General features: G+C 39.3%; 1 protein-coding gene across 6 annotated transcripts in view; it reads left to right on the forward strand.

Moving 5' to 3' along the window:
• LOC128738885 (collagen alpha-1(XVIII) chain) overlaps positions 1-25,096 on the forward strand; it is a 591,219-nt gene that overhangs the window by 502,787 nt on the left and 63,336 nt on the right. For all 6 annotated transcript variants that reach the window (XM_053834344.1, XM_053834348.1, XM_053834349.1 and 3 more), the window contains exons 9-15: positions 2,646-2,810; positions 3,014-3,104; positions 3,237-3,337; positions 12,347-12,617; positions 12,680-12,807; positions 13,008-13,124; positions 13,798-13,860. In XM_053834344.1, coding sequence (XP_053690319.1) covers positions 2,646-2,810; positions 3,014-3,104; positions 3,237-3,337; positions 12,347-12,617; positions 12,680-12,807; positions 13,008-13,124; positions 13,798-13,860 — 936 coding nt within the window. The remainder of the gene's footprint in view (positions 1-2,645; positions 2,811-3,013; positions 3,105-3,236; positions 3,338-12,346; positions 12,618-12,679; positions 12,808-13,007; positions 13,125-13,797; positions 13,861-25,096) is intronic.

The raw sequence follows: 25,096 nt of genomic DNA on the forward strand, positions 1-25,096 counted from the left end.
ACGAATAACATTGTTGCGGGATAAAGGGTGTCCCACATCTAATTGCACCACGGAAGAAACGCTGTAGAAAATTACCTATGTAAATTTGTTTAAAATTTGGATAGAAGTAGTTTAAAGTGTATTGTAAGTAAGGAGAAACTTTCAAATTTTGCTAAAAAAATACATGATTTGGCAAGCGATCTGCTCTTGTGGCAAACAGAGTGCGCCGTTCGTTGCTATCGGAACGGTAAACGGGCAGATGTACCTCAAGGAGTGTCTACAGAAGTATCTGCTTCCTCTGCTGAAGCAACACGAGAGCCCTACGATCTTCTGGCCAGATCTAGCTTCGTGTCACTATTCAAAGGATGTTCTGATGTGGTACGAAGCCAACGGGATTACTTTCGTGCCCAAGGACATGAACCCTCTCAACGCACCGGGACTACGGTCCATCGAAAAATACTGGACCATTATGAAGCAAGCACTACGGAAGCATACTAAAGAGGGCAAATCTGAGGAGGACTTGAGAGAAAAGTGGGTTTCTGAAGAAGAAACTGCAGCCAGATGTTGTACAGAATCTTATGAATGAAGTAAAGCGTAAGGTGCAAGCATACGGTTATGGCATCGAAATTTAATGAAATAAATATGCCAAAACCTTACTAATAGGTTATATTTCATTGTCTGAAAGTTTGGAAAGGATCGGTCAATTAAGTAATTTTCTACAGCGTTTCTTCCGTGGCGCAATTTGATGTGGGACACCCTTTAGTTGTCCGGCATTCTAGCAACATGTTCTGTCTAACGTATCCGTCCAGCTTTAACCACTTTCTGAATAAAGAGTTCGCCGTAGAGACGCGCGAGCTCGTGATTCATTCTTCGTCTCCATACACCGTTCTCTTGCACGGCGCCAAAGATGGTGCCTAGCATCTGCCGTTCGAAAACTCCGAGTGCCCGTAGGTCCTCTTAGAAGAGGAAGTTCGTGTTTCGAGCCCGTAGGGGACAACCTGTCTTATTAGGGTTTTGTACAGTGTGCACTTTGTTCGGGGGCTCAGATTCCTTGACGTTTTAGACGTATTTATCTTCAACCTAATCTTCTCTGCTTCGCGTTTTAGTCTGGTGTACTGATCTTCCACCGCCTCAAATGTTCTGCCGACAGCATCCACATCGTCAGCAAAGCAGATAAACTGTCTGGATTTATTGAAAATAGTGCCTCGCATCTCAATCGCCGCTCGCCAGATTACACCTTCAAGCGCAATGTTGAATAGCAGGTAGGAAAGACCATCTCCTTGTCGAAATCATCTGCGAGATTCGAATGGGTCCGACAATCCACCCGAAATTCTCGCACAGCACTGGACCTCATCTATCGTAGCCATGATAAGTCTAGTAAACTTACCAGGAAAGTCGTTTTCGTCCAGAATTTTCCATAGCTCATGTCGGTTTACAGTATCATATGCGGCTTTGAAATCAATGAACAGGTGATGCTTGCGGACTCGGAATTCGCGGCATTTCTGGAGGATCTGCAGCAGGGTGAAGATTTGGTCCGTTGTAGACCGACCATCCATGAAGCCGGCTCAATAACAAATCGCCTTTCTTGTAGATAGGGCAAATAACCCCGTCTTACGACTCCTCCGGTAGTCATTCCGTAATATTGATTCTAGGCCCTATCAATTGGTCCTCCTTACAGATCATATTTAACATTCAATCTAAAGCACAAAGTTTATATGAGACAAAATATCCAAATGTCAGGGGAAAAGAATTTAACGTACATCTGCATAATTTGATTTTTAAAGAAAAATTCACTGCAAACTTGTTGAATGCTGCTTGTCAAAGAGATATTTACGAAAGCAACTCGTTCTGTGTAATATGCATTTTTAATTAGTATTGCGGTAGTAATCCTACGATGGCTACAGAGTCAAATATCAACAAATTAAAAATAAAATTATTTGCAACACTGGAAACAGTAACTTTAGTGAGTTATGCACACAAAAAACCATAATTGAAAAAAGACATTAAACCGTCAAAAGCTAGAATATATGCAATAGAACTGTTCTGTCTCCAACTAATGTGCAATCCCAAGTAACAATTTGGGTTTTATTATACTCTTATGATGGCATTTAAGACCAAAATTGGTCATGAAAACCGCCATGAGAGTGTACAATAAAACTCACATTGTTGCTTGGGAATTTTAAACCCATTTGTAGTAAATACTAAAACATAATTTAAAAATATTCACTTTTTTTAACAGTTGGCAAAAGAATCACCTAAAGTGCATTATGACTAGTAACGTTTATTTGCGCTGGTCCATGTAATCATGTAATTACAAACGCTTGTAATGACACTTGATGCATAGGTACGGTTTAGCAATTTGTTTATCAGAAAAAAAAGATTAATTCGTATCAGATAAAGCCACCAGAGCGTACACAATCGTTTTTATTTACAAGAGCCAAACATTCATTACAGTACCCTCCGTGTAAACATTCCATAAAATTCTCTCTATTACCGTATCCTGCCGGTTTTAGGTTGCCTTTATTCAACAGCTGCCTACCGTTTTGTGTTTCGTTCAATTTTCTGCTTAGTCAATTGAAACAGTCAACAACCTGCTCAAACACGATTATTATCAACCAGCAACCGCTTACAATATCAAACTGCTTTCCGCCTCCATTGTCTTACAGCTGTACGACGCGCTGCCCAATCGGAAGCACTCGGGCCAGCAGTGCTTCTGCAACGTCACTCTAATCATGGAAGAGTTGAAAATGGACAGCACCCTGCGTGAGTTCCTTCGTGGTCCAGCCGGACCGCAGGGCCGCGAGGGAAAAACCGGATCTCCTGGCCTAACTGTAAGTGTACTCTCGTTGTTGCTGTTGTTATAATTGCTATTGCTGCGAAGTAATTGAATTACACAAGTGCTTTTCAACCGCGCCAATTGTACTCTCCGGGTGGGCGACATGCTCACAACAGCATCCAGAGTGGTGGCGCGTTTGTTGTGTTTTATTGCTGATTCAATTTTCTCGCTTTTCTGTCTCGCACCACCGACTATCAGGGAGCCACGGGACCGGCTGGCGAACGTGGTACACCAGGACCTAAGGGTGATAAAGGAGACCGTGGAGAGCTTGGTACGCCCGGCGCCGAGGGTGAGTCAATAATCATTTGAGTTATGAAGTGTTGTGGATGCTTCGTTCAAACGAAATTAATGAAAATGTATTTTCACCGTTCTCTTCCACCGTTGCTGCCCAAAATTCGTAAACAACGAACTCTGCTCACAGGCATCCAAGGTAGCAAAGGAGAGCCTGGTCTAGATGGACTGCCAGGTCCTCCCGGTCTGCCTGGACCCCCGGGTCCGCCGGGAATTCCGGAAAATTACGATGTAAGTAACCAAATTTTGAGTGAATTTGGGTTTTTTACGAATTCGATTGTTACCAGCACATCCTGGTGTGACACTAACCAATAACCATAATTATAACAGCAAAATCTCGTTTTCTAACCAAAAAGTTTAACAATTTCATGCCTTTTTCTCTTTCTCTTAACCATCAACATAACATCTTTTTGTCAAATGTTTCGATTTTAGATAAATTGGAATCCATCGCGGATGTTTAAGGTATAGCAATAAGGGTAACAGCTATGACATTGTGAATAATTTACACGTAAATTCTACTACATCATAGAGATTAAATTCGAGTGTAGCGGAGCAGTTTTTCCACCATATGTTTCCAACCGTACGATAACGTACAGAAATTTAATAAAAGAAGCTCAGAATCGAAGGCATAACAACGACTCAGCGTTACGTTACCCAGTATTAACCAAGAGTACGAAACACATGCTTAAGCTCATACCGGAGAAACACTCCAAATCAACAACCAAACATCACACCATGGTCGCTTTTACGGCGTCGACAGCTTGTTCTGATTGTGAACAGGGAAAACCCAGCCGAAAGCTATGCTCGAGATACCCTTCGAGAATGCCAAAATTGATCTCATTATACCATTGCTTTGTTTCTGATGCTTCACCCCGTAGCGTAAGGCGCAAATATAAGTATGAATTATTTATCTCGAAAAAAGTCACCCCGATTGCAGATAATGGTTTGACGTCCCGAGAAGCCTTTCTCTGCACAGTGGTCGACAGCAAAAAGTTCGAACTGGTCAACTTTTCGTGGAACTTTTTCAAATATCGAACTAAATTTCATCTTGAAGCACCCTAAAAACTCAGAATGAAACCTTCAACTTTTGGTTTCTACCAACTTTGATAGTCCACACGCTTTAGTTGGAAAATTGGCCACCATTTCCAGCGAACCGGCTTGTACCGGCAATCACTGTAGGTGGTACAATCACCCTCTCCCACATTTGACTTCCTGTGGTGACACCAAACCAGCCTGTCAAACAACTTTGGCATATGTACCGTACCGCTGGCATTATTCCACCTTCCGTTCCGTTGTTTATTTTCGATTGCTTTGGTTTGACGAGGCTTAGGAGAACCATAATCGGCTTCGCTGAGGTTTGTCGGGTCGTATGGATCGGACCAAGAAAAAAATGCCGACATTCTGCCCTACCGACCCATTCAAGTCACATTTTACACCAACAAATTCATTCGGATGATCACCGGCAAATTGTAACAAACGCCACCGGCAAACGACGACGTCTTCTGTGTATCGTTTCGAGCGGATAACAAAATATGACAAATCTAATTTCACTTCCGCCGGCCCAAGCAACCTTTACAACCTGACTGACGTGTAGAGAAAATAAACTGTCGCTAGTGGCTGCCACAAGCCAATGAAATAAAACCAGATTTACGATGCCATTCCGGGAGCCGAACAATCAGTCCACCGAAACTGTACCGTTGAGAGGTGAAATCTATGTTTACGATCACCCACCAGCACAGTATAGCATGAATTATTTGGCTGAAATCAGTGTTGAACAAGGCGGCCACTTTTATAATACCTTTTGGCTCAGTTTCGCCTTGGATTCATGGCTTTCAGGATGTTTTTCTTAATTTCGTTGTTTCAGAATCGGAGTAATTTTCTGAATTTTAGAGAATTATTTTGTATATTTGAACCTTGTTCACATCCAGATCAAAAACTTATTAACAAATATTACGTTTATCAATTTCATCTTTTGATATGTTCGAAGTATTGAACTGGAACTCGATCATAACTAAAGTGCAATGCCTCGTTATACTTACAGCATTTCGAAAATCTAATCAAACAAGCACATAACAGTTGCTCAATATCGCATCGGTCTATAAGCGCGCAATATTATATTGCATATTCTAAATAACTATTCGGGCCTAATTGCATTACATTACTTAACCTGATGATAACCGCTATAAAGCTACCTTTTACCTTAGCGAGTCACTCATCATAATTTTTCAAATATTAAAACTAAAAGTTAACACGTTTTCATAGGGGTAATAAAGTTCAAGTAGTCAATTAAATTTTTTACTGCTTTGCGATATTTTTAATACTAAAGTATGCCTGAGCGAGCTGATAAAATTAATAAAGCAAGGAAATAAAATATTTTTTTCCGACGGCCACAAATGAATGACATTAGCGGCATATATAATCAATGTACCTATATGTCACGAATTGTGTTGCTTTTTTAACTTGCTAATAGAAACAGCAAGCAATCTCATTAGCAATACAACTTTAACTGCTTCTGCTTAACGAAATTCATCTAGAGCATGCACTTTGCTTTAGGAATTCTACGGTAAACAAGTTGTTAAAAACTATTTATAAAGACTGTAGACTACCTTAGAGATTCAGAAGCAATGACAAACCTGAAAACAGAGTGAGTAGTATAAACTGTCAGTAAAGTAAATGGTCACAAAAATAAGGCGCTTGCATAAATTTTTAGCATACCCAGAACATTTATCTTAAAGTTGTCCATTTCAAATCTTTCTCCCTTTGCTTTAATTACCAGTCTCAATCGTTGTCAACAAGCGTTATAGCTGGCTCACACGATATCCAGAAGCATTTCATCCCAAATCTTCTCCAAATGTTGTTTGAAAGTACCCACTGTCAATCCATTGGTGCTCCCTAGTTTGCCTAGCCTGTAATCCCGTGTAATACGTAGAAGTCGAGATGATTCAAATCAGGCGAAGAAGCAGACCATCCTTTGGAAGAAATAAAATCCGAAAAATTATCCTTACACCAAACCTATGTAACTTTCGCCTGGTGAGACGGTGCAGAATCTTGTACGCCTCCGCAACTCTCCACTTTCCGTTTGTACTCCACCAAAAATAGTCCGCCACACCTTTCATTCAAATACGGTTGGTGCACGTATGTCATCCGTAAGCAAAGATTCTGTCTCAAGTCCGTAGAGGACTACCGGTCTGATTAGCGTTTTGTACATAGTCATAGTGCGGCGGCGTATGCTCCTAGATCGAAGCGTCCTGCGGAAGGAAAAGTAGGCTCGATTTCCAGCTTGAAGGCTTGAATGTAGCTGGAATGATATTTTTGTCGGCGGTAACCAGAGATCCCAAATATATGAACTCATCAACCACTTCCAGTTCATCGCCGTCAATAGTCACTGTCCGTGGGAGGCAAACGTTGCTTTCTCTGGAGAATCTTCCTATCATATATTTGGTTTTCGACGCATTGATCTGTAACCTCTGTTCTGTTGTCGTTACATTCATTCATCCTATCCTCCTAGCCTCCGTTTTTAGTCTGGTGTAGATTGCTTCCGCCGTCCCAACGTTTCTAGTAATGAAGTCGAAGTGGTCTGCGAAGGCTGTGAATTGGCTACTCTTGCTTAAGATCGTTCCTCCTTGTTTCAATGCCCACTCGCTGGATCACACCTTCAATAGCGACATTAAATAACATACAGGACAGTCCATTCCCTTGCCGCAACGCTCTGCGTGATTCGAAAGGACTCGAGAGAGTCCCCGAAATGCGCACGTATCACATTACTCGCTCTAGAGTAACTTTGATCAGCCGCGTCAGTTTATCCGGAAAACCGTACTCGTGCATTATCTGCCATAGCTGTTCTCGTTCAACTGTATCGTATGCTGCTCTGAAATCCACGAAAATATGATGCGTGGGCACGTTGTACCCTCGACATTTCTGGAGGATTTGTCGAAGAGTGAAAATTTGATTCATAGTAGCAAGGGCCCCCATAACCCGCCTGACACTGCCCTACGAATTCTCTTGCTATTGGGGATAGACTATGCAACAAAATCTGGGAGAGCACCTTGAGCGGCGTTGACCAACGTGATGCCGCGGTAATTACAAAAATCTAGCCGGTCGCCCTTTTTGTAAATGGGACGGACTACACCTTCCATCTACTCCTCCGGTAGTTTCTCCTCCTTCCAAATCCTAGAAATTATGCGATGAAGTGTCGTTGCCGCCGGTTCTTGGCCATTTTTAGAGCTCTGCCGGAAGTCGGTCCTTTATTATTATTCAGCTGACGAATTTCTCGACGGATCTCTTCGAGATCCGGGGCCGGCACGCTGTTGTCGTTTACAGGCACTCCGAGGTTAACTTCCATTACGTCTCCTGCTGCTAAAGCTTGCTTCATTTAGAATTGGAACAAACTTTTGCTCATATTGTGGCGCTCTTGGTGGGCGGATTTGGAAGTTCTTGGCACCCACGTGTCGGAAATTTTGTTAGCTTCACCTATGTATTTTGACATTCCGCAAAACGACGATATTTTGTAAACAAACAACTTGGTCTTGGAAGCCGAAACAGGGAAAAAAATTGTGCACAGTTATTTGGAAAATCCATTGTGGTCTGCATCTAGCCTAGCTAAACAACTGCAATTGTCCAGAAATACCATCTAGCGTAGCTAAACAACTGCAATTGCCCAGAAATACCGCATGGAGCGTTATCAAACGGTATAAGGAAACAATGACGATGATTCGGAAGCCTCAAGCTAATCATCGGAATGGAACTGTCGAGGGCGACCGGAAACTGCATGGTAAGATTTTGAAGACCATCAAGAGGAATCCCAATTTGTCGGACCGTGAGTTGGTCACTAAATTTGGTGCTGCCCATAGTACGTGAGGAGAATTCGATCACCATAAAACTATTTCTTACCTTGAAAAACCTCCACATGCCAAATTTGGTTTCATTTGCTTGATTAGTTGTCGAGTTATGCATAAATTTGACCATCATCATAAGAACCTTCGCCAGCCCCAAAGCCCCTACATACAAATTCTCACGCCGATCGCTTCAGTAGTTTCCGAATCTATAAGGGCCAGACAGACAGAAATTTATTTTTATAGGTGTAGATTTGTATAAGAGTCCCCCCCTTCCACAGTAAAAAAACAAAGCAAAGCCATGGGTAGAAACGTCCTTAAGAACTTGACCCTTCTTCTTCCGGTTACTAGAGTGCAGGAAAACTACGGGTTAGTGTAAAGATCCTATTGACTCTATAGCGCATCGCCCCCCAGTGGGACCATTCTAGAAAAAGACGGTCAAAAGTATTTTCTCATCTTTCCTGACGTTTTTGAGCTTAGGTGTCTTCGGAGAAGTTTCTTAAAATACCATTCTGCATCTGTTGACATTTTCAAAAAAAAAATTAATTTTAAGGGGATGATTAAAGTAAAACCCAATACGCCCGAGCAGACCCGGCCGTGATTTTTGGCACACTTATACTATATTCTATGGCGGTTCAAGTGGTGCTAACTTTAGTTGCCAGTAGATGCCTATTGACGGAAAAAATTACTTGTGAAAACGGTAAAATTTATGCTTAAAATCAGTTTTCGAAGCAACTAAAGCAACATACGATATTTACGCCTTCTAGAAAGTTACGTATTTTGATAGTATCAAAAAGTTTGTAGAACTTATCAAACCCGTTAGATAAAGTTTTGTGTGCAAAAAGGTTAATAAACAGATTTTAGGGGGTCACGACAGAAAGATAATTATGTCTTGCCAACCATATGACGCAGATACTAAGTATCTTCGGCAGAGTATAATAAAATTCAAAATTCTACAACTTTGCCAAACACACGAACCTGCTATCTAGTTCCTATAAAAAGTTTATTATTTTAAATGTGTTATCTTCTTAACCTTTACGTCCCCGACATAAAAAATGATGGTACTTGCAGTTACACTTTTGGCTCTATTTCCACTTATCTCTATTCGATTTTTATGCAAGTCTTAAAAGAACCACAATAGATTGGTCTTTAATGAAAATATGAGTTTATAAATTTTGGTTCCATTTTCCCGGAGATATTTCAGATCGCAGTGGGATTTTTTTTGACGTCATAAGTAGCATGTGAAATAAAACTAGAAATCTGCTTAACAGAGTGCGCAAAAGTTAGCGATTTCTTTTGTGGTCAATAAGAATGAATCTTGCACTATCCTGTACAGCGCAAGTTGATGTTCCACACTCCGGAACATCCGGTATCGGTTCTACCGGAACTGAAAATTGACCGTTTGGAAATCTCTCCAGTAATACGGCAAATGGGGTATCAAACCAAAGGATTTTTCAACGCGAGTACTTGCGTGGACTTTTGTATGTATTTTGACCCGATCTGGACATCCCGGAATATCCGTTGTCTGTTCTACCGGAATTGAAAATTGACCATTTTGAATTCTCTTCAGTAATATGGCAAAAGGGGTATCAAATCAAAGGATTTTTCAACGCGAGTTCTTGGGTAAACTTTAGGATGCATTTTGAGCTGATCTGGACATTCCGGAATATCCGTTGTCAATTCTACCGAAACTTAAAATTGGCCTATTTGAATTTTCTTTGGAAATATATCAAATCGTGTAATTTTCAACACGAGTTTTTGGGTGGTTTCTGTGATTTGATACTCCATTTTCCACACTTCGGAAGAAAAATTGAAATTCTGTTGAATATCAGCATGAATAATAATAGTTCAGTGTTGCTAGCTTGGGGGACCTCCGAGTACCGGGTACCAAGCTTAACGTGAGGACCCCATCGAGTAGGTACTCAAGTGTTTCAGTGTGTTTCATACGAGTAGGTACTCAAGTGTTTCAGAGTGTTTCATGTATCAAAATATCCAACTAGAGTTTTCGTTAAGAAAAAGTTCAAAATTTAATGTTAAACGTTTCTTGTTAAATCTAAAGTTTGTGGTACTAGTACTTGACGATCTGTAATTTCTGTAATTCTACCTCTAAATAGGCGTCCGAAGATGGCTGAATGAAATATAGTAGGCTGAAACGCGTAACGCAGAAAATCTGAAACTGTTTCATTCATCACCGAAAAAAATTAACCAAACCCAAACATATAATTGAACGGTGATCCAAACATTCGAAATAAAAATACTTTCTGTTTAGCCACTAAGATCAATGTCATCAATGTCATGAAACAAGCTTTCATTAATTTTTTTTATAAACCTTTCAAACATCCTTAGTTTGTTTATTCTTCAGTTGTTTCAGTATCATATTACTCGTGGTTAAACATTATCATGTTCAAGTTTGATAACACAAAAGATTTTATAGTCTTGAAAAGCAATGAAAACATTCAGAGAAAAAATTCTGAAATTTGAAAAATGATTAGATAACTATTAGATTAGATTCTAATTGAAAAAATATGAAAAATTCAATCAAAATTTCTATCTGATATTGTGAAATCATTTAGAATCGAAACTCAATGTTACAGAGAGAATACTGAAGAAAACAAAACACAAAAAGTACACCACTCGAAAAACTGCGCATTAAAGGTGAATCGACAGCTGGACAAAAACCACTGAATATGTAAATTATTGAATTTTAACCAAATGTTATGAAATAAAATTTTCCCATCCAGAGCCAACCGAATGCAAGAAAAACATCGCGAAAATGCTCTGATTGTCGAACCACTTTTTTATAGCCTTCCATTATGCGAATTAAATTCAAGTATCAATAGCACAGGTAATTGAAAAACAAAACCGAATGCAAATACTGTGGAAAAACTGCTCCTTTTGCTCTCGAACCGTTATCCGTATCCGCGCCATAAAATCATCGCTCTCGAAACCGCAACTAGAAAGGGTTAAAGAAACCGCACGGATACCGCGCTCTCGATTACACAAACGTTTTGTGTAATCTGTCAACCCTGCGGAGCGAGAGGATTGGCTCTTGGAGCGCTTATTCCTTCACAAAGATTTTACCCTCTTCAACTGAATGACATTTGCAAAGAATTAAAAAAAGCTCACCAAACCGTGATACTGAAGCTCGTTTTTCTGTCCTGCTTTCTTCTTCTCTTTTGTATCCTTCTTCCACCGTTCCTCACCAAACAATAATCAACACCGCAAACAAACAAAAAAAAAACACCCTAAACCCATCAGGAATCGATGCTGGGTTCACCAATTCAAGGGCTGCGAAATGCCGCGCCGGGAACCAAAGGCGAACCAGGCGACAAAGGCGACATCGGCCTTCCCGGACAGAAAGGCGAACAAGGCAGCAAGGGAGACCGTGGTGATCCTGGCCTTACCGGTGCCAAGGGAGAAAGGGTAAGGCCATTTCCGTGGCCGTTCGTTCGTTTGGTGTTCTTCTTCTTTTCATATTAGCAGAGCACGAGTTGGCTGTAGAAGTGTAGATTGCTGCTGGTTAAGGTCGATACAAAGTGACCACCACCGCACCGTCAGTGTCGGTTTATGCTCTCGGTCAGAGTTGTGAGCCGCAAATTGGTCAAACAATGTTCATAGGTTGATAGGATGATTGACTGTTTCAGTGACCATAATTTGGTTTGAAACTGGCTCAAAATCCGTCAACAAGTCGATTTAAATTTCCATTTAAACTGGGTTGATTTAGCAATCCGACCAGGTGGCTGACTGGCTCATAACTCTATTCACCCCTTCATTACCATTTTACCGCAAGCTTCTAGCACCACAGAGCGGGGCACGCCTCGTAACGGTGTCATTAGCGTTGCAAAGCAGCTTGACAGGAATCCGCTAAGCCCTTCCTTTCGCAGCACAAATCCTCAACCGAGAGCATGAAAAACACTGGTGGTGAACCGCAAATATTCAATCTTTCCTCGTTTAGTATAAGCTATCTGCTTTCGTTGCACCGTAAATGTTGTTTTGATTTTCTCGTCCATCAGCATCGCGCCCATTCAACCTCCACCCGCGCTGTCTACCAGCTAAGTGTTACCCAACATGGATTCATACTCAGCAGTTGGCAGCCTTCCACCACGAGATACATTTTTTATTTCTGCTTGTCTACGGTTTTCGCTTTTTTCCATTGAAATAAAACTTTGTTTTCCCATCGCTTCGATAGCTGCACTCGAAGTGCACTCTGCGAAAGTGATTCCTAGGAGTATGTTTCTTTCAAAAGTTCTTTTTTGTTAATTTTTTGCTTCGTTTGTTATTAACTGTTTTGTTTGATATTCTTAGCTATAGAACTTCTTTTCACGCTAAATTCTTTCATCTATTTTGCCTGAGAAAATTTGGTATGGTTCATTGGCACGTTAATTAAATGTGTGTTCTCTAATACCAGGGCCATACATCGACAGGAGCACCAGGTTTAAAAGGTGAAATTGGGCGGCCGGGAATTCCAGGTATTCCAGGGCAAACTGGAGCAATTGGTCCTAAGGGAGAGAAAGGTACAAACGGAGACGTCGGCCCTCCCGGGCCAGCTGGACCACCAGGGACGGTGGTTTATACCGATGCAAAGAATTCAACCTCAGACTGTCAGTGTCAAGCGGGACCACCAGGCCCTCCTGGGCCACGAGGGCCAGCCGGCTTCGATGGCACCCCTGGATTGCCCGGTACAAGGAATAAAAATGCTATCGGCTGAAACTATAAATAACTCATTTTCTCCTTCCTGCAGGGGAAACTGGCCTTCCAGGTCATCCAGGACTTCCGGGCGATAAGGGAGACAAAGGCAATCCTGGAATGAAAGGTGAAAAGGGACCCGAATTCATTATAAACGAAAATGCAGCTTTCAACTCGTCCAGGGTAAGCATTTTTAATCCTCCAACCGAATAATCCTATTGACCTGTGAAGTACAGCAGAATCCATTTTAAAATGGAGCTAACATTTGCTTTTCGCTAACAGCTGTTGATCCTTGCTAATCCTCTAAACAACAATTAATTGCCGTCTAATCCCTGATGGATGTTTTTCCTCTTGCTCTTGATTACGTTTTTCCTCCCAACCAGTCCAGCAAAGGCGAAAAAGGCGAACGGGGACCGAGAGGACGCAGAGGCAAACAGGGCCCCATCGGACCTCCGGGTAAACCGGCCGGTCCGAGCGATATGGGTATTAACTCGTGGCCGGTAAGTAAATTGCTGCCGTACGGTATTTTGTAAAACTGGGCAGGATGCTACAGGATAATTAATTTTCCCTGTCAGACGTCGGGAATGCTGCTGATCTTCGCTGAATGGTCGCTTCAGCAGCATAGTGTGTAGCGAGAGAGCGAGAAGGAAGAATAAAGCGTTATTAGTTTAGACAAAGGAATTCCTTCTCTGATAGAGCTAGCTAGACGACAGAGTGTAATGAATGCCAAAGGCATCATTAAATATTTTCCCATAACAACCCATTTTAAAACTATACGCACCTAATGTAATTATAATTACACCTTATTTTCAATTTAACAAAAATTTTAATGTACAAACTCTCAACTTCCATCAAAAAGTTTAAAATGTGAGAGTACAAAATATAGCAGACTGTTTTGCGTTCTGTGGAAATAACCACCCCGTACCAGTCGACAATGGGTGGGTGGGTGTTGATAAATTCTCTAGCTGTATGAACTTCATAATAACTATTCATTTCTAGTTTTGAAATTCAAAGGCAGTCGCTCTGCTAGCAGCAGTGCATACCCAAGTATGCTTCCCCCTTTTCATGTAGATAAAACTGTGCAGATATTTTATTAATTCTTTGTACTTCTCTATGCTTTTGTGTGTTCGTTTGATGTGATTCGGCCTGTGCTGCATAATGACCGCTACCTAGGGACGACCTGGAGCCAAAGGAGATATGGGACCGAAAGGAGATCGTGGCGATAGCATAATAGGGGTAAGTTTATTATTTAGTGACACTCATCTTGGCTAATTGGTCGGCTAAATTAAACTTGCACAGCCTAATGTGGTGATTTAGCAGTTAGAAAAATGTTAGGACACTAGTTCGTACCTTATAGTTAATATTTTATTTCTAAGATTCAACTCCTTACTAGTGGTTGATTTAACCCTAGAGCGGTCGCGCTAGTGTACTGAGTACACGCGTTTTCGAAAAACGCGATAAAATCATCCAAATTTTAATTAAATCACACCAGGTTTTGGTTGTATTCGAAGATCTAATCTTCCTCTTTCTAATGATGCCAAAATATAGCAAAAAGAAATAAAAATAGTGGTCGAGAATTGTTTGTAAAAATAGTGTGTCTGCGCGCATGTACTCAGTACACCAGCGCGACCACTAACGTAACTTTTTTGAAATGAAAAAAGTTAAACAAGCGGTCGCGTCGTATACTGAGTACACGGCGGGCAATAGCTCAAGTTTGTGAAAAGATAGAAGGTTGCGACTTTCGACAAAGTTGCTTATTAAGTTAAGACACATTTGGTGACATACAACAAAGTTCGGAACTGATTCGCTAGATGGCGCTAATAATGAAGAAATTAAAGTTATTTGTAAAGCCAAGACGCATTTGGTAACGAACATTGAAGTTTGGAACTAGTCCGCTAGATGGAGTATACGGTGAAATTCAATTCATTTGGCGATATTTCCGAACCATGACGAGATAGAAGGTTGATGTTTTCGACAAAGTTGTTTATTAAGCCAAGATACTTCCGATGATGGTGAATAAAATTCGGAATTAAGTGGAGATGATAGGGAATAGGTGGAGATGATGAGAAAATCAAATTATTTTCGGAATATTGCGAAACCATGATGACATAGTAACACTGCTGTTCGCTACAAAGTGGTTTTTGTAATCAAAACACGTTAGATAACGCATGGTTGTCCTTTTCATCATTGATTCCGTTGTCAATTCCAGTCAATCAACAGCTATTTTTATGGTTTCCTGACAGAAGAAATTGATACGTATTGCTTCAACTTCAAAAGACAAGATGAAGAGCACAGATTGATCAAAATGCTTTTGACGAAGCAATTTCGTCGTCTACATCGTCTAGCCAGAAAGATCACCAGGAAAGGATTCCTGAAAACCCGTGCTGCGTTTCCATCACATTGTTCAATAATATTTTAGAGAGTGTTTGAGTCCCTATTCTTCCCAGGGTTGCTAATAGGTTTAATCGAATATCTGGCAAACACGAATAAATGTCTGGCCAAAATCTGGCGATCAATTTGACCGAAACGTTCGGTGGGGAAACGTCTTGCCAGTTTTGTTCAACGCAGATACAAAATGTTGTCTGAAATTAGGAGTGATGACTCTTTTACAGAACGGAGAAACAGAAATCTGGCAAAAATTTGGGACAGCATACTAACATACTTATTATAAAACTGTACACCTGATTGTTATATAACTAATGTGAGTCATTAATAAATTGAAATAAATAAAAGTATTGTAAGTGTGCTACTTGGGTAAGTTAAATCAGTATCATGTATCTCTAAGTGAGATATGTGCATTATTCAGTTTGTCAACATTGTCGATGATTCATAAACTCTGTTTTGGGAAAATCGCCAAGAGAATACTATTTGCAAACATTTTGGTGTTCTTTTCCAGACCAGATAAGCCAGAGACTTCGCAAAAAGAAATATGATTTTACCAACTGTGACATCTAATGGGACAGTTCCGAATTTAACCGATCATTTTCAAATTCGTCTTGTCTAGACACATAACTTTGTCAAAAACCGCAACCTTCTATCGTATCATGGTCATGAGACATCATCATAAGATTATAATTTCACCACGTGCGCCACCTAGTGAGAGAGTTTCAAACTTTGTTATGCATTACCAAATGTGTCTTGTTCGAACAAATAACTTTGTAGAACACAATAACATTCTATCTCGTCACGACTCTGAGATATTTAGAAAAAAAAATCAATATGTTCGTTATAAGCGCCATCTATCGTATCAGTTCCGAATTTTGTCGCAGTCAGATTGATCTCGTCCAGATAAACAACTTTGCCAAAGACAGCAACCTCCTATCTCTCCTCAGTCCCGAGATATTAGAGATTCTAGTATCGATATTCTAGAATCATTTATTTTGGTCGCCATTTGCGCCATCTAGCGAATCAGTTCTCAAACTTTATTGTTCGTTTCCGGATGCGTCTTTAATAGATAAATAACTTTGTCGAAAACCATAACCTTCTATCTCATGCCAGTCCTGAGATATAGGCAGTATTATTCGCCGTGTACTTAGTACACGACGCGACCGCTTACGTAACTTTTTTTAACGCGACCGCTCTAGGGTTAATACTTACGGTAAAATTGTTTAAAAAAGGGGTCGCATAATACCAAATTTAAAAAAAGGGTTTCAGTATTCAATAAATGGTTTCTGTTGTTCAATTTTTTTAATTCCGCGGAAACTCTGACTGTTTTGGTGATAGTATAAAACTCCACTGCACTTAAAACTATGGAGGCGCATGGTTATTCGTTGACAATTAGAATTTAATCTTAAAATCTGCAGAACGGTATCTGATAAATTTCTAGTATTTCCGACATTTGATACTAATTATCATCTAATGTAATTTGTTTTATTCTCTCTCAAGACTGATGTTGCAATATTCTTTAAAACAACTCGTGATTAATTCAAGCCAAAACAATCTATGAACAGTGCTTTGAAATCTCATATTCAATTTATGTAATACCTACGCATAAATTGATCCAATATACCGGACCGGACTCGATTATCCGGGGATTCGATTAACCGGGGATTCGATTATCCGGGTTTTTAGACTCGATTATCCGGGTGAAAAAAAAATTATTTTTTTTTCGACGATTTTTTTTAAACCATAATGTTATAGTTTTCATGCTACATGATGATTCTTACTTGACAAGTATTGATCACCTCCCTAAAGCTACAAAATTCCTTTCTTATATCTCTTTTATCGGCGAACAAAACAAAAATAAATCCTGTGATAATGAAATCAATTTTTTTACTTAAAAATCATCATCATCATCATGATCATCATCATCATCACTATCATCATCATCATCATCATCATCATCATCATCATCATCATCATCATCATCATCATCATCATCATCATCATCATCGTAATCATTAATAAAAAAAATGCAAAAAGGTATCTTATGGCTTTAGGGGAGATTGGTCAATAATAAAAAAATCTTTATAACACCTAAATATTGAAAATCATAACACACAAAAAATAATTTTGTACCAAAAAAAATCATCAGTGGAAAAAATCGCAAGAAACAAGAACAAGAACAAGAACAAGAACAAGAACAAGAACAAGAACAAGAACAAGAACAAGAACAAGAACAAGAACAAGAACAAGAACAAGAACAAGAACAAGAACAAGAACAAGAACAAGAACAAGAACAAGAACAAGAACAAGAACAAGAACAAGAACAAGAACAAGAACAAGAACAAGAACAAGAACAAGAACAAGAACAAGAACAAGAACAAGAACATTCGTTTTCGTTTTCGTTTTCGTTTTCGTTTTCGTTTTCGTTTTCGTTTTCGTTTTCGTTTTCGTTTTCGTTTTCGTTTTCGTTTTCGTTTTCGTTTTCGTTTTCGTTTTCGTTTTCGTTTTCGTTTTCGTTTTCGTTTTCGTTTTCGTTTTCGTTTTCGTTTTCGTTTTCGTTTTCGTTTTCGTTTTCGTTTTCGTTTTCGTTTTCGTTTTCGTTTTCGTTTTCGTTTTCGTTTTCGTTTTCGTTTTCGTTTTCGTTTTCGTTTTCGTTTTCGTTTTCGTTTTCGTTTTCGTTTTCGTTTTCGTTTTCGTTTTCGTTTTCGTTTTCGTTTTCGTTTTCGTTTTCGTTTTCGTTTTCGTTTTCGTTTTCGTTTTCGTTTTCGTTTTCGTTTTCGTTTTCGTTTTCGTTTTCGTTTTCGTTTTCGTTTTCGTTTTCGTTTTCGTTTTCGTTTTCGTTTTCGTTTTCGTTTTCGTTTTCGTTTTCGTTTTCGTTTTCGTTTTCGTTTTCGTTTTCGTTTTCGTTTTCGTTTTCGTTTTCGTTTTCGTTTTCGTTTTCGTTTTCGTTTTCGTTTTCGTTTTCGTTTTCGTTTTCGTTTTCGTTTTCGTTTTCGTTTTCGTTTTCGTTTTCGTTTTCGTTTTCGTTTTCGTTTTCGTTTTCGTTTTCGTTTTCGTTTCCGTTTTCGTTTTCGCTTTCGTTTTCGTTTTCCATTTCCTTTTCCCCTTCCTTTTCTTTTTCTTTTTCTTTTTCCTTTTCCTTTTCCTTTTCCTTTTCCTTTCCCTTTTCCTTTTCCTTTTCCTTTTCCTTTTCCTTTTCCTTTTCCTTTTCCTTTTCCTTTTCCTTTTCCTTTTCCTTTTCCTTTTCCTTTTCCTTTTCCTTTTCCTTTTCCTTTTCCTTTTCCTTTTCCTTTTCCTTTTCCTTTTCCTTTTCCTTTTCCTTTTCCTTTTCCTTTTCCTTTTCCTTTTCCTTTTCCTTTTCCTTTTCCTTTTCCTTTTCCTTTTCCTTTTCCATTTCCTTTTCCTTGTCTCTTTTTCTTTATTTCTTTGTTTTTCGGTTTTCTTTTTCAGTTTCCTTTTGCTTTTTTTCTTGTTAGGCCATTACAAACATTTTGTAAAGTTTTTGTCCTTCCGGTGTTGGGCCACTGAAGGGGGAGAAAAAACCAAGAGATTTTTTAAATCAAGTAAAAAAATACAATATAGTTTCGATTTTGTCTGCTCCCGATTTTGTCTACCCCTGATTTTATCAGCTTTTTATCCCGATTTTGTCAGCCTATAAATTTTGTTTAACTCTTGTGCTTTTAAATATGATTTATAAAACCTTTCAGCCTGCTTGAAACTATTCTGATTCTTTGGAGAGAATTTTTGAATAAAATGATGCCTTCTTGCGAGTAATTCGGGGTTAAAATTAGGCTATTTTTATAGTAAAAGTTCAATAGTTCCTAAACAAGCAAAGACAGAGGTGGACTATATTCAGCAATGTTGCATATTTTTACTATTTATGCAACTTTGTAAAACATGAAAAAGTCATACAACTACAAAAACAGCTAAAATAGAAAAACTGATTTTAACGATTTTTAATAGGATTTTTCTATCTTCGCTGAAGAGATAGAAGGTAACTGTCTTCAGAAAAATTTCTTTTAATAATATGCTGTAACTCTTTGCAGAACACATCAAGGTGTTACATATGGGTCATTCCATGCCAAGTGACCGAGAAAAAGTTCAAACGTGTAATCGATCTTCACAGATTTGAACCAAATTTTCAGATTGTTCGTTTTCGGTCAGAAAGTAAAAATTCAAAATTTGATACGGATCGGACATTCCCTCGATTAATGGGAGCACCTCCATTTTTAAGGAAAATACCCGATTTTGTCAAAACCTCTTTTTTCTTTTGCTTATATCTCCGGAAATATGAAGTTTAGAAAGACACTACTTTCATATTTTCAAAGGAAATCATTCAAGGAATTCGAAAAAGATATTATTTTTGAGCAACAGTGCTGCCAAACATTTTTAAACTCAATTTGAAAACTAAATTTACATTTTTCTCTCAATGAAGACAATTTTATCTCAAAAATTCCAACTCCATCGTGTTCCACAGATTTTTTTTAAATAAGAATCACTAATCACCCCGAGGTGTTCGTTGACGATCCCGAGATACAGCAATTTAAAGCAAACATTTCCCCATTTTTTATGTAAAACTATAAGCAAAATAACTTTTTTTGAAGCAGTGATTCTCTACGCAATGTAAAACTACTTTGCCATATCGGGAAAGCATTTATATATTTATAATATATAGCATCTGACCTTAAATCGTGCGTGCGAACGAATGGTTAGACTGGAACGATCCAAACTAGATGTGAGATTATCTAATATAGGGTGTCGTGTACTGATAGTTTAATTGTCAAAATACTTGGGCGCAAACCGAGAGAGTATGGGTTAGAGTTTCACCCAGTAATTGAACTACGCAATATATTTTTAGTCCCACATCGAAGATTCGCAATATCATCCAGTCTCCAAGCAACAATGTAAGTTTTATTGTACTCTTATGGTGGTCTTCAAGACCAATTTTGGTCTTAAATGCCATCATAAGCGCGTAATAAAACCAAAATTGTTACCTGGGATTCTTCCTCACCAAACGCTCCTCCACCTTTAATAAAAATACCTAGACCTTACCAAAAACTGAGAAACCGAACTCATACCTCGTAACCAAAGACTGTATGCTATTATTTCACCCCGTCCGTGTGCAGAAAAGTCATCTCGTTGAGTTTTCAACTCCCTGCTTTTGCAATGAATGACATGTTTTCACATCCACTTAGGACACATTAAACAGCTTTTCAACGTTTCTTACACTATTGATCGCCTCCCACTATACAGTCCAGCCACCCCAACATGTTCTTCACGCGTCTGAATATGTTTGTGCAGTTTGCACTGAAAGTCGATTCTTTTATATTGCATAAAGTGCAAACGCACAGTAAAATAGCTTGCCACCCGACAATCGGCACTTCTAGAAAATCACACAAGAGGATTCAATCCATGAATAGCGACCGCGCGGTACCTGTGTATGAAGGCAACCATCCCGTGTGCTGCTGTAGGCGACAATTTTTGTTCTTTCACCTAAAACCTTTGCAAATGGGTCCCGACTCTCGTAATACAACCGAAGTACTCTGCCACAGCCATCGAGACGTCATTGCAAATGTTTGTACCACAGTGTACCTGTGAAGCGTCAAGTAAAAGAATACCGAAGCGAGACAAACACGCCCTCCAGCTTCTTATTGTGTGCACAGATTTGAAACATCTCCGAGTAGACGATGTAAGTGATTCTAAAGTAATCGTTCGAATAAAAGCTGACATCCTCGCACTCAGGGTGACTGAGTTCACCAGACAGAGAAACACAGATTTGTTCTACGCGTTAATCCCTCCATGGGATAGGAAGTTGTTTTTCTCGGTGGGAGGCTGTCACCTCCTTTAGAATAAAAAATAGTCTATTATCCTTCAAAGGTTCCCCGGTTGCAACGGTTGCGGATGTTGCAGCTATTCCTGCCTGAAACACGTTCACTAATTACGTGAGCAAAAACAGAAATGGAATGGGTAATTAAATTTTTTGCGCTGTCAACAAATCTTAAAATTACGCTTGTAATCCTATAATGGAGGAAGAGAGGTTGAAAAAACGATAATGTGATTACGTAATTATCGAATGATCCCCAGTGAGGTGGAAGCGATGAAAGGGTAATGACGACGGTGATGCTGATGCTACTGCTGATGATGATGACAGAACCAAGACGGTGGCAATGAGGCGAACTTGACATGCATTATTTATAAAGTGCAAGTTTTAGGGTACAACTTGTTTAAATCTTTTTGTAAAATAGTTGTGTGACTATTAGGATGGAAGGAACGGGTTTCCAGAGCCAGACGAACGGGAAGTTAGAATACACGGGCCGAAGGAAGGAATGATGCTTGCTTCCCCGTCGTTGGTTGTTTGGGCTGGATTAGGATGGTTGCAGCAATGTTGCTCCCACTTACACTCGAGTCTAACAAAGTGCCTCGTCTTGAAGGAAATGAGTTTCTGCCTGGAGGATTCTTCGCCCAGAGTAGCATATCTTCAGCATCCTTTAACGATAGTTCGCCTTGGGCGCTCTGTCTAACTGGTTGGCTTGTTCGGATGGCGGACTTTTATTCCCACGGGTGTTTCTGAGAACGACACTCCGTTTCGGCGTCCAGATCAGTCTGCACAAGTATGAGGCATCGAGCGTCGCGCTCTGGTTTGGGAATGCTAAAGAGAACATGAAATATACACTTCACACAAATTGTGCTTCTTAGAGCAGCAGCTGTCTGCCACTTAAATCCGTCCCGGAGTGTAGACGGTGGCCCGGGTGTAACTGGTGGGGGAGGTAAGTCTAACGTTGAAGTCCTGCTCCGTAACGAGACCGGGATTTCAGACAGGGCAAAATTTATGACCTAAAAATGGAAGCAGACTTAAGTTTGGTGGGTGTACCCGCGTAAGACAGTGCCTGCTACGTCGGGTTGGTAAGCTTTAAAATAGTTTTACCGTCTCAATATACACATCGAAGAAAAAGATTCGAAAGACCGGAAGTGTGAAATAGAAAGGGTCTTAAAATCTGGTAAACTAAGAGAAATGGTCCAAAATCAACGGTGTTGAAAGGCTAGACCGTTCTGGCGTTACCGTCTGACAGTAGAATGGGATTGCAGTGCATAGCAACCAACCGAAGGGCAGCGGAAATCTGGGAATGCAGTTTGATCTATTGCCACGTGCAGCCGTTGTACCGTGCAAATGCGTAGCTATGTATGTGAGAGGGTGAAGAACGAGCATGGTCACCTTGTTATTCCAAATTTTTAGTGCACACAAGTTGCCTTTTCGCTTTATACACTGCAGCTTGTTAGCTGGAGTGGGTCGAAAGTTCAACTATTATTTAAAACGTTATATATGCTGCTTATTGGGGCGCAATCTGCGGTACGAGTTTCCACCATGCCGTTTGGGCGAAATTACTGATTTATTGTAATGGACTTTTAGCCATATTAGCAGGTACATGTTTGGCAATTTTGAAACCTTGTTCGATTGAGGATTAAATATTAACGAAGCACAGTGGTCATTCGCACTTCCGATAATTTTCGAACGTGACAATTTTGGAATGTAATGCCAAATAATCCGGAAAGGAAAAGAAAAATCCTCGCACAAAATCCAAACCAATTTACAATATTGACCGGATTTATGCGCATTAAAATAACTTTCATGCAGCGTTCGATGATTGAACGGTATCTCGGTCCTTATTACAATGTTGTTTACAGAAATAAATCGCAACTTTGTTTGCTTGAATTATTAGCCGGAAGGTAGTTGTTGTTGTCAATCACACTGTTTCTATAGACATGAGGAGTACGGGGCTTCTCGTACATCGTTGTTGTTGGATTATCTTTCATTTTAAGCAAGGAAGCAAATACAAAACTAGACTAGACTAAACTGTCGCGTTGAGCGTTGAATTAGAATCTGAAAACTGCACGAATTCATACATCACGCATAGCACACTAGATCACCGCGTGCAACGGACACGGTCTGACGCGTATAGAAAACAACAACGAAACTGTCTAAAAACGATTACCGCATCAAAATGTGTTCTCCGAAAGAACTCGCTGACACTCACCTTTGCTATGGCTTCGTTAATTGTGTAGCAACGCAAGCCCAGCCCTGTATGGTATGGTTGTATGATTTACGACCGTCAACTTCCTTGTGTCTCAGCCTTGTGTCACTCTAGAAGGTTTAAATCGTACTGTACCGGCTAAAAAGCATCCTTTTCTCACTAGCTGCGGAAAACCCGCTTAGGTTGAGTTTTGCAGGATTATGCAGGCAAAAGTGGAGGCGAACCCTCAATTTATGGAAAACATTGTAGTTGTTGTTGTTGTTGTTTTTCATACGTGTCAGACCGTGTCCGTCGCACGCGGTGATCAAGTGTGTTATGCGTGATGCATGAATTCGTGCAGTTTTCGGATACTAATACAACACTCAACACGATACGTTTAAAATTAAATTGTAACGGAACTAAAAGAGATAGGCATTTCACGCCTAAGAACGAATTGTAAACCAGTAATAGAGTTTCAAATTGGTAGAGAAAAGCCGTCGACTTTTTAATGCTTTTTTAAGACGAACTCGATAAAAACGCTTTCAAAAACACTTTTAAAGCTTTTTGCTACTGAAAAGTTACTAAATTTCATTAAGTAGAAAGTTTAAGGGCAATTTTTAGTACAAAATTTTAACAACTTTTGAATAAAACTAACATAATCAAGCCAGCTAAAATACTTTTTGCATTAGAGCTAATTTAGGACAAACAGAATCGTAAACTAAAAATGTTTGATAACTCTGAACAAACTGGATTGAGATTTAACCATATGTGTAGAAGGACTTTTTTCATCAAATCAAATATAGTCCTCTATCAACTCCCGAAATATTTGCACCAAGCTAGTCTAAAGACCAAAGGTACCTCCATTTTTTAATATTTTTTTTCTGAGCAGCTAAGAATTTTCTGCATAACGTACCAAAATTGCTGACTCATGTATATTTCTTTTTGCTTTTGAGGAATTTCCAAGTAATTACCTACTCGCTGATACTAGTTTTCGAAAGACCCGATCAATGCAAATGAATGAAAATCAATCCATCGCCTCAGTATTCTAGCGCTTCGTAGAACAAACTCAACGCAAAAAGACGCCTCTCCCATTGAAATGATGGTTTTCAGTTTTCATGTAGTTTTTTTCTTGCAAGCTATACAGCAATGTATTGTTGGTGCAGTTGAAAACCGTAATAATCGACTCGCGACATTCGGTTTATTCTTGTTCTGTGTGTCGCAACTACGTCGCAGGTGGTGCGCTGTATAGTGCATAAATGTGCGATCACAGCGCACCACGTGCGCCGTAGTTGCGACACACAGAACAAGAATAAAACCGAATGTCGCACTTCGATTATTACGGTTTTCAACTGCAACAACAATATTGTAACAATCTCATTTGCTTGTTTTCTGACATGAAATGTCAAGAACAAAGAAAATATCCGTTACATTGTAGGTCAAAACAAAACACCATGTGTCTCCAGTGCGACACTTTATTTCATCACAAAAATTCTATCTTAAAAACTAACAATTATATTTCTCCTTAACCATCTAACGGGCAATATCGTAAAAATGATGTGATCAAGCAAATCACTGCTTTATCATGAAAGTACACTAAAAAAAGCTCAAATGTTGAAAAGGAAAAATATTTATCTGGAGGACCGCCAGGTATGAAATAGTCCAATTTCTCTTTTTCGTTTTTCATACCGAACGCTCTATCCAAGTATTCTTTCAGTTCAAATATATCACAAAGTTGAAATAAAGCATATAAATTATTCATAGAAAAAATTTCAGGTGAAACATTTTGTTCTAGATGTGCTTTTTCTTCAAAAGTAAAAAAGGGAATATTCGCAGCATAATTTTTTTTCGGAATTTTCCGGAATTCTTGTATTTGAAAGATGATAACTTTTAAACGCATGGTCAGAATGTTGTGATATTAATATCAAAATGTCAGGAAATCTTTGCTGAACATATTTTTCATATTGTCAATTCAAGACAAATTACTTATGTTGCTCTAGAGCTCCAAAAGCGAAGGCCGTCTACAGACGGTTTACCCGTTAGAGGGTTAAATTTAGGCATGTTTACATGTTATGTAAAAA

This window comes from Sabethes cyaneus, chromosome 2 (genome assembly GCF_943734655.1).
Source record: "Sabethes cyaneus chromosome 2, idSabCyanKW18_F2, whole genome shotgun sequence".
NCBI lineage: Eukaryota > Metazoa > Arthropoda > Insecta > Diptera > Culicidae > Sabethes > Sabethes cyaneus.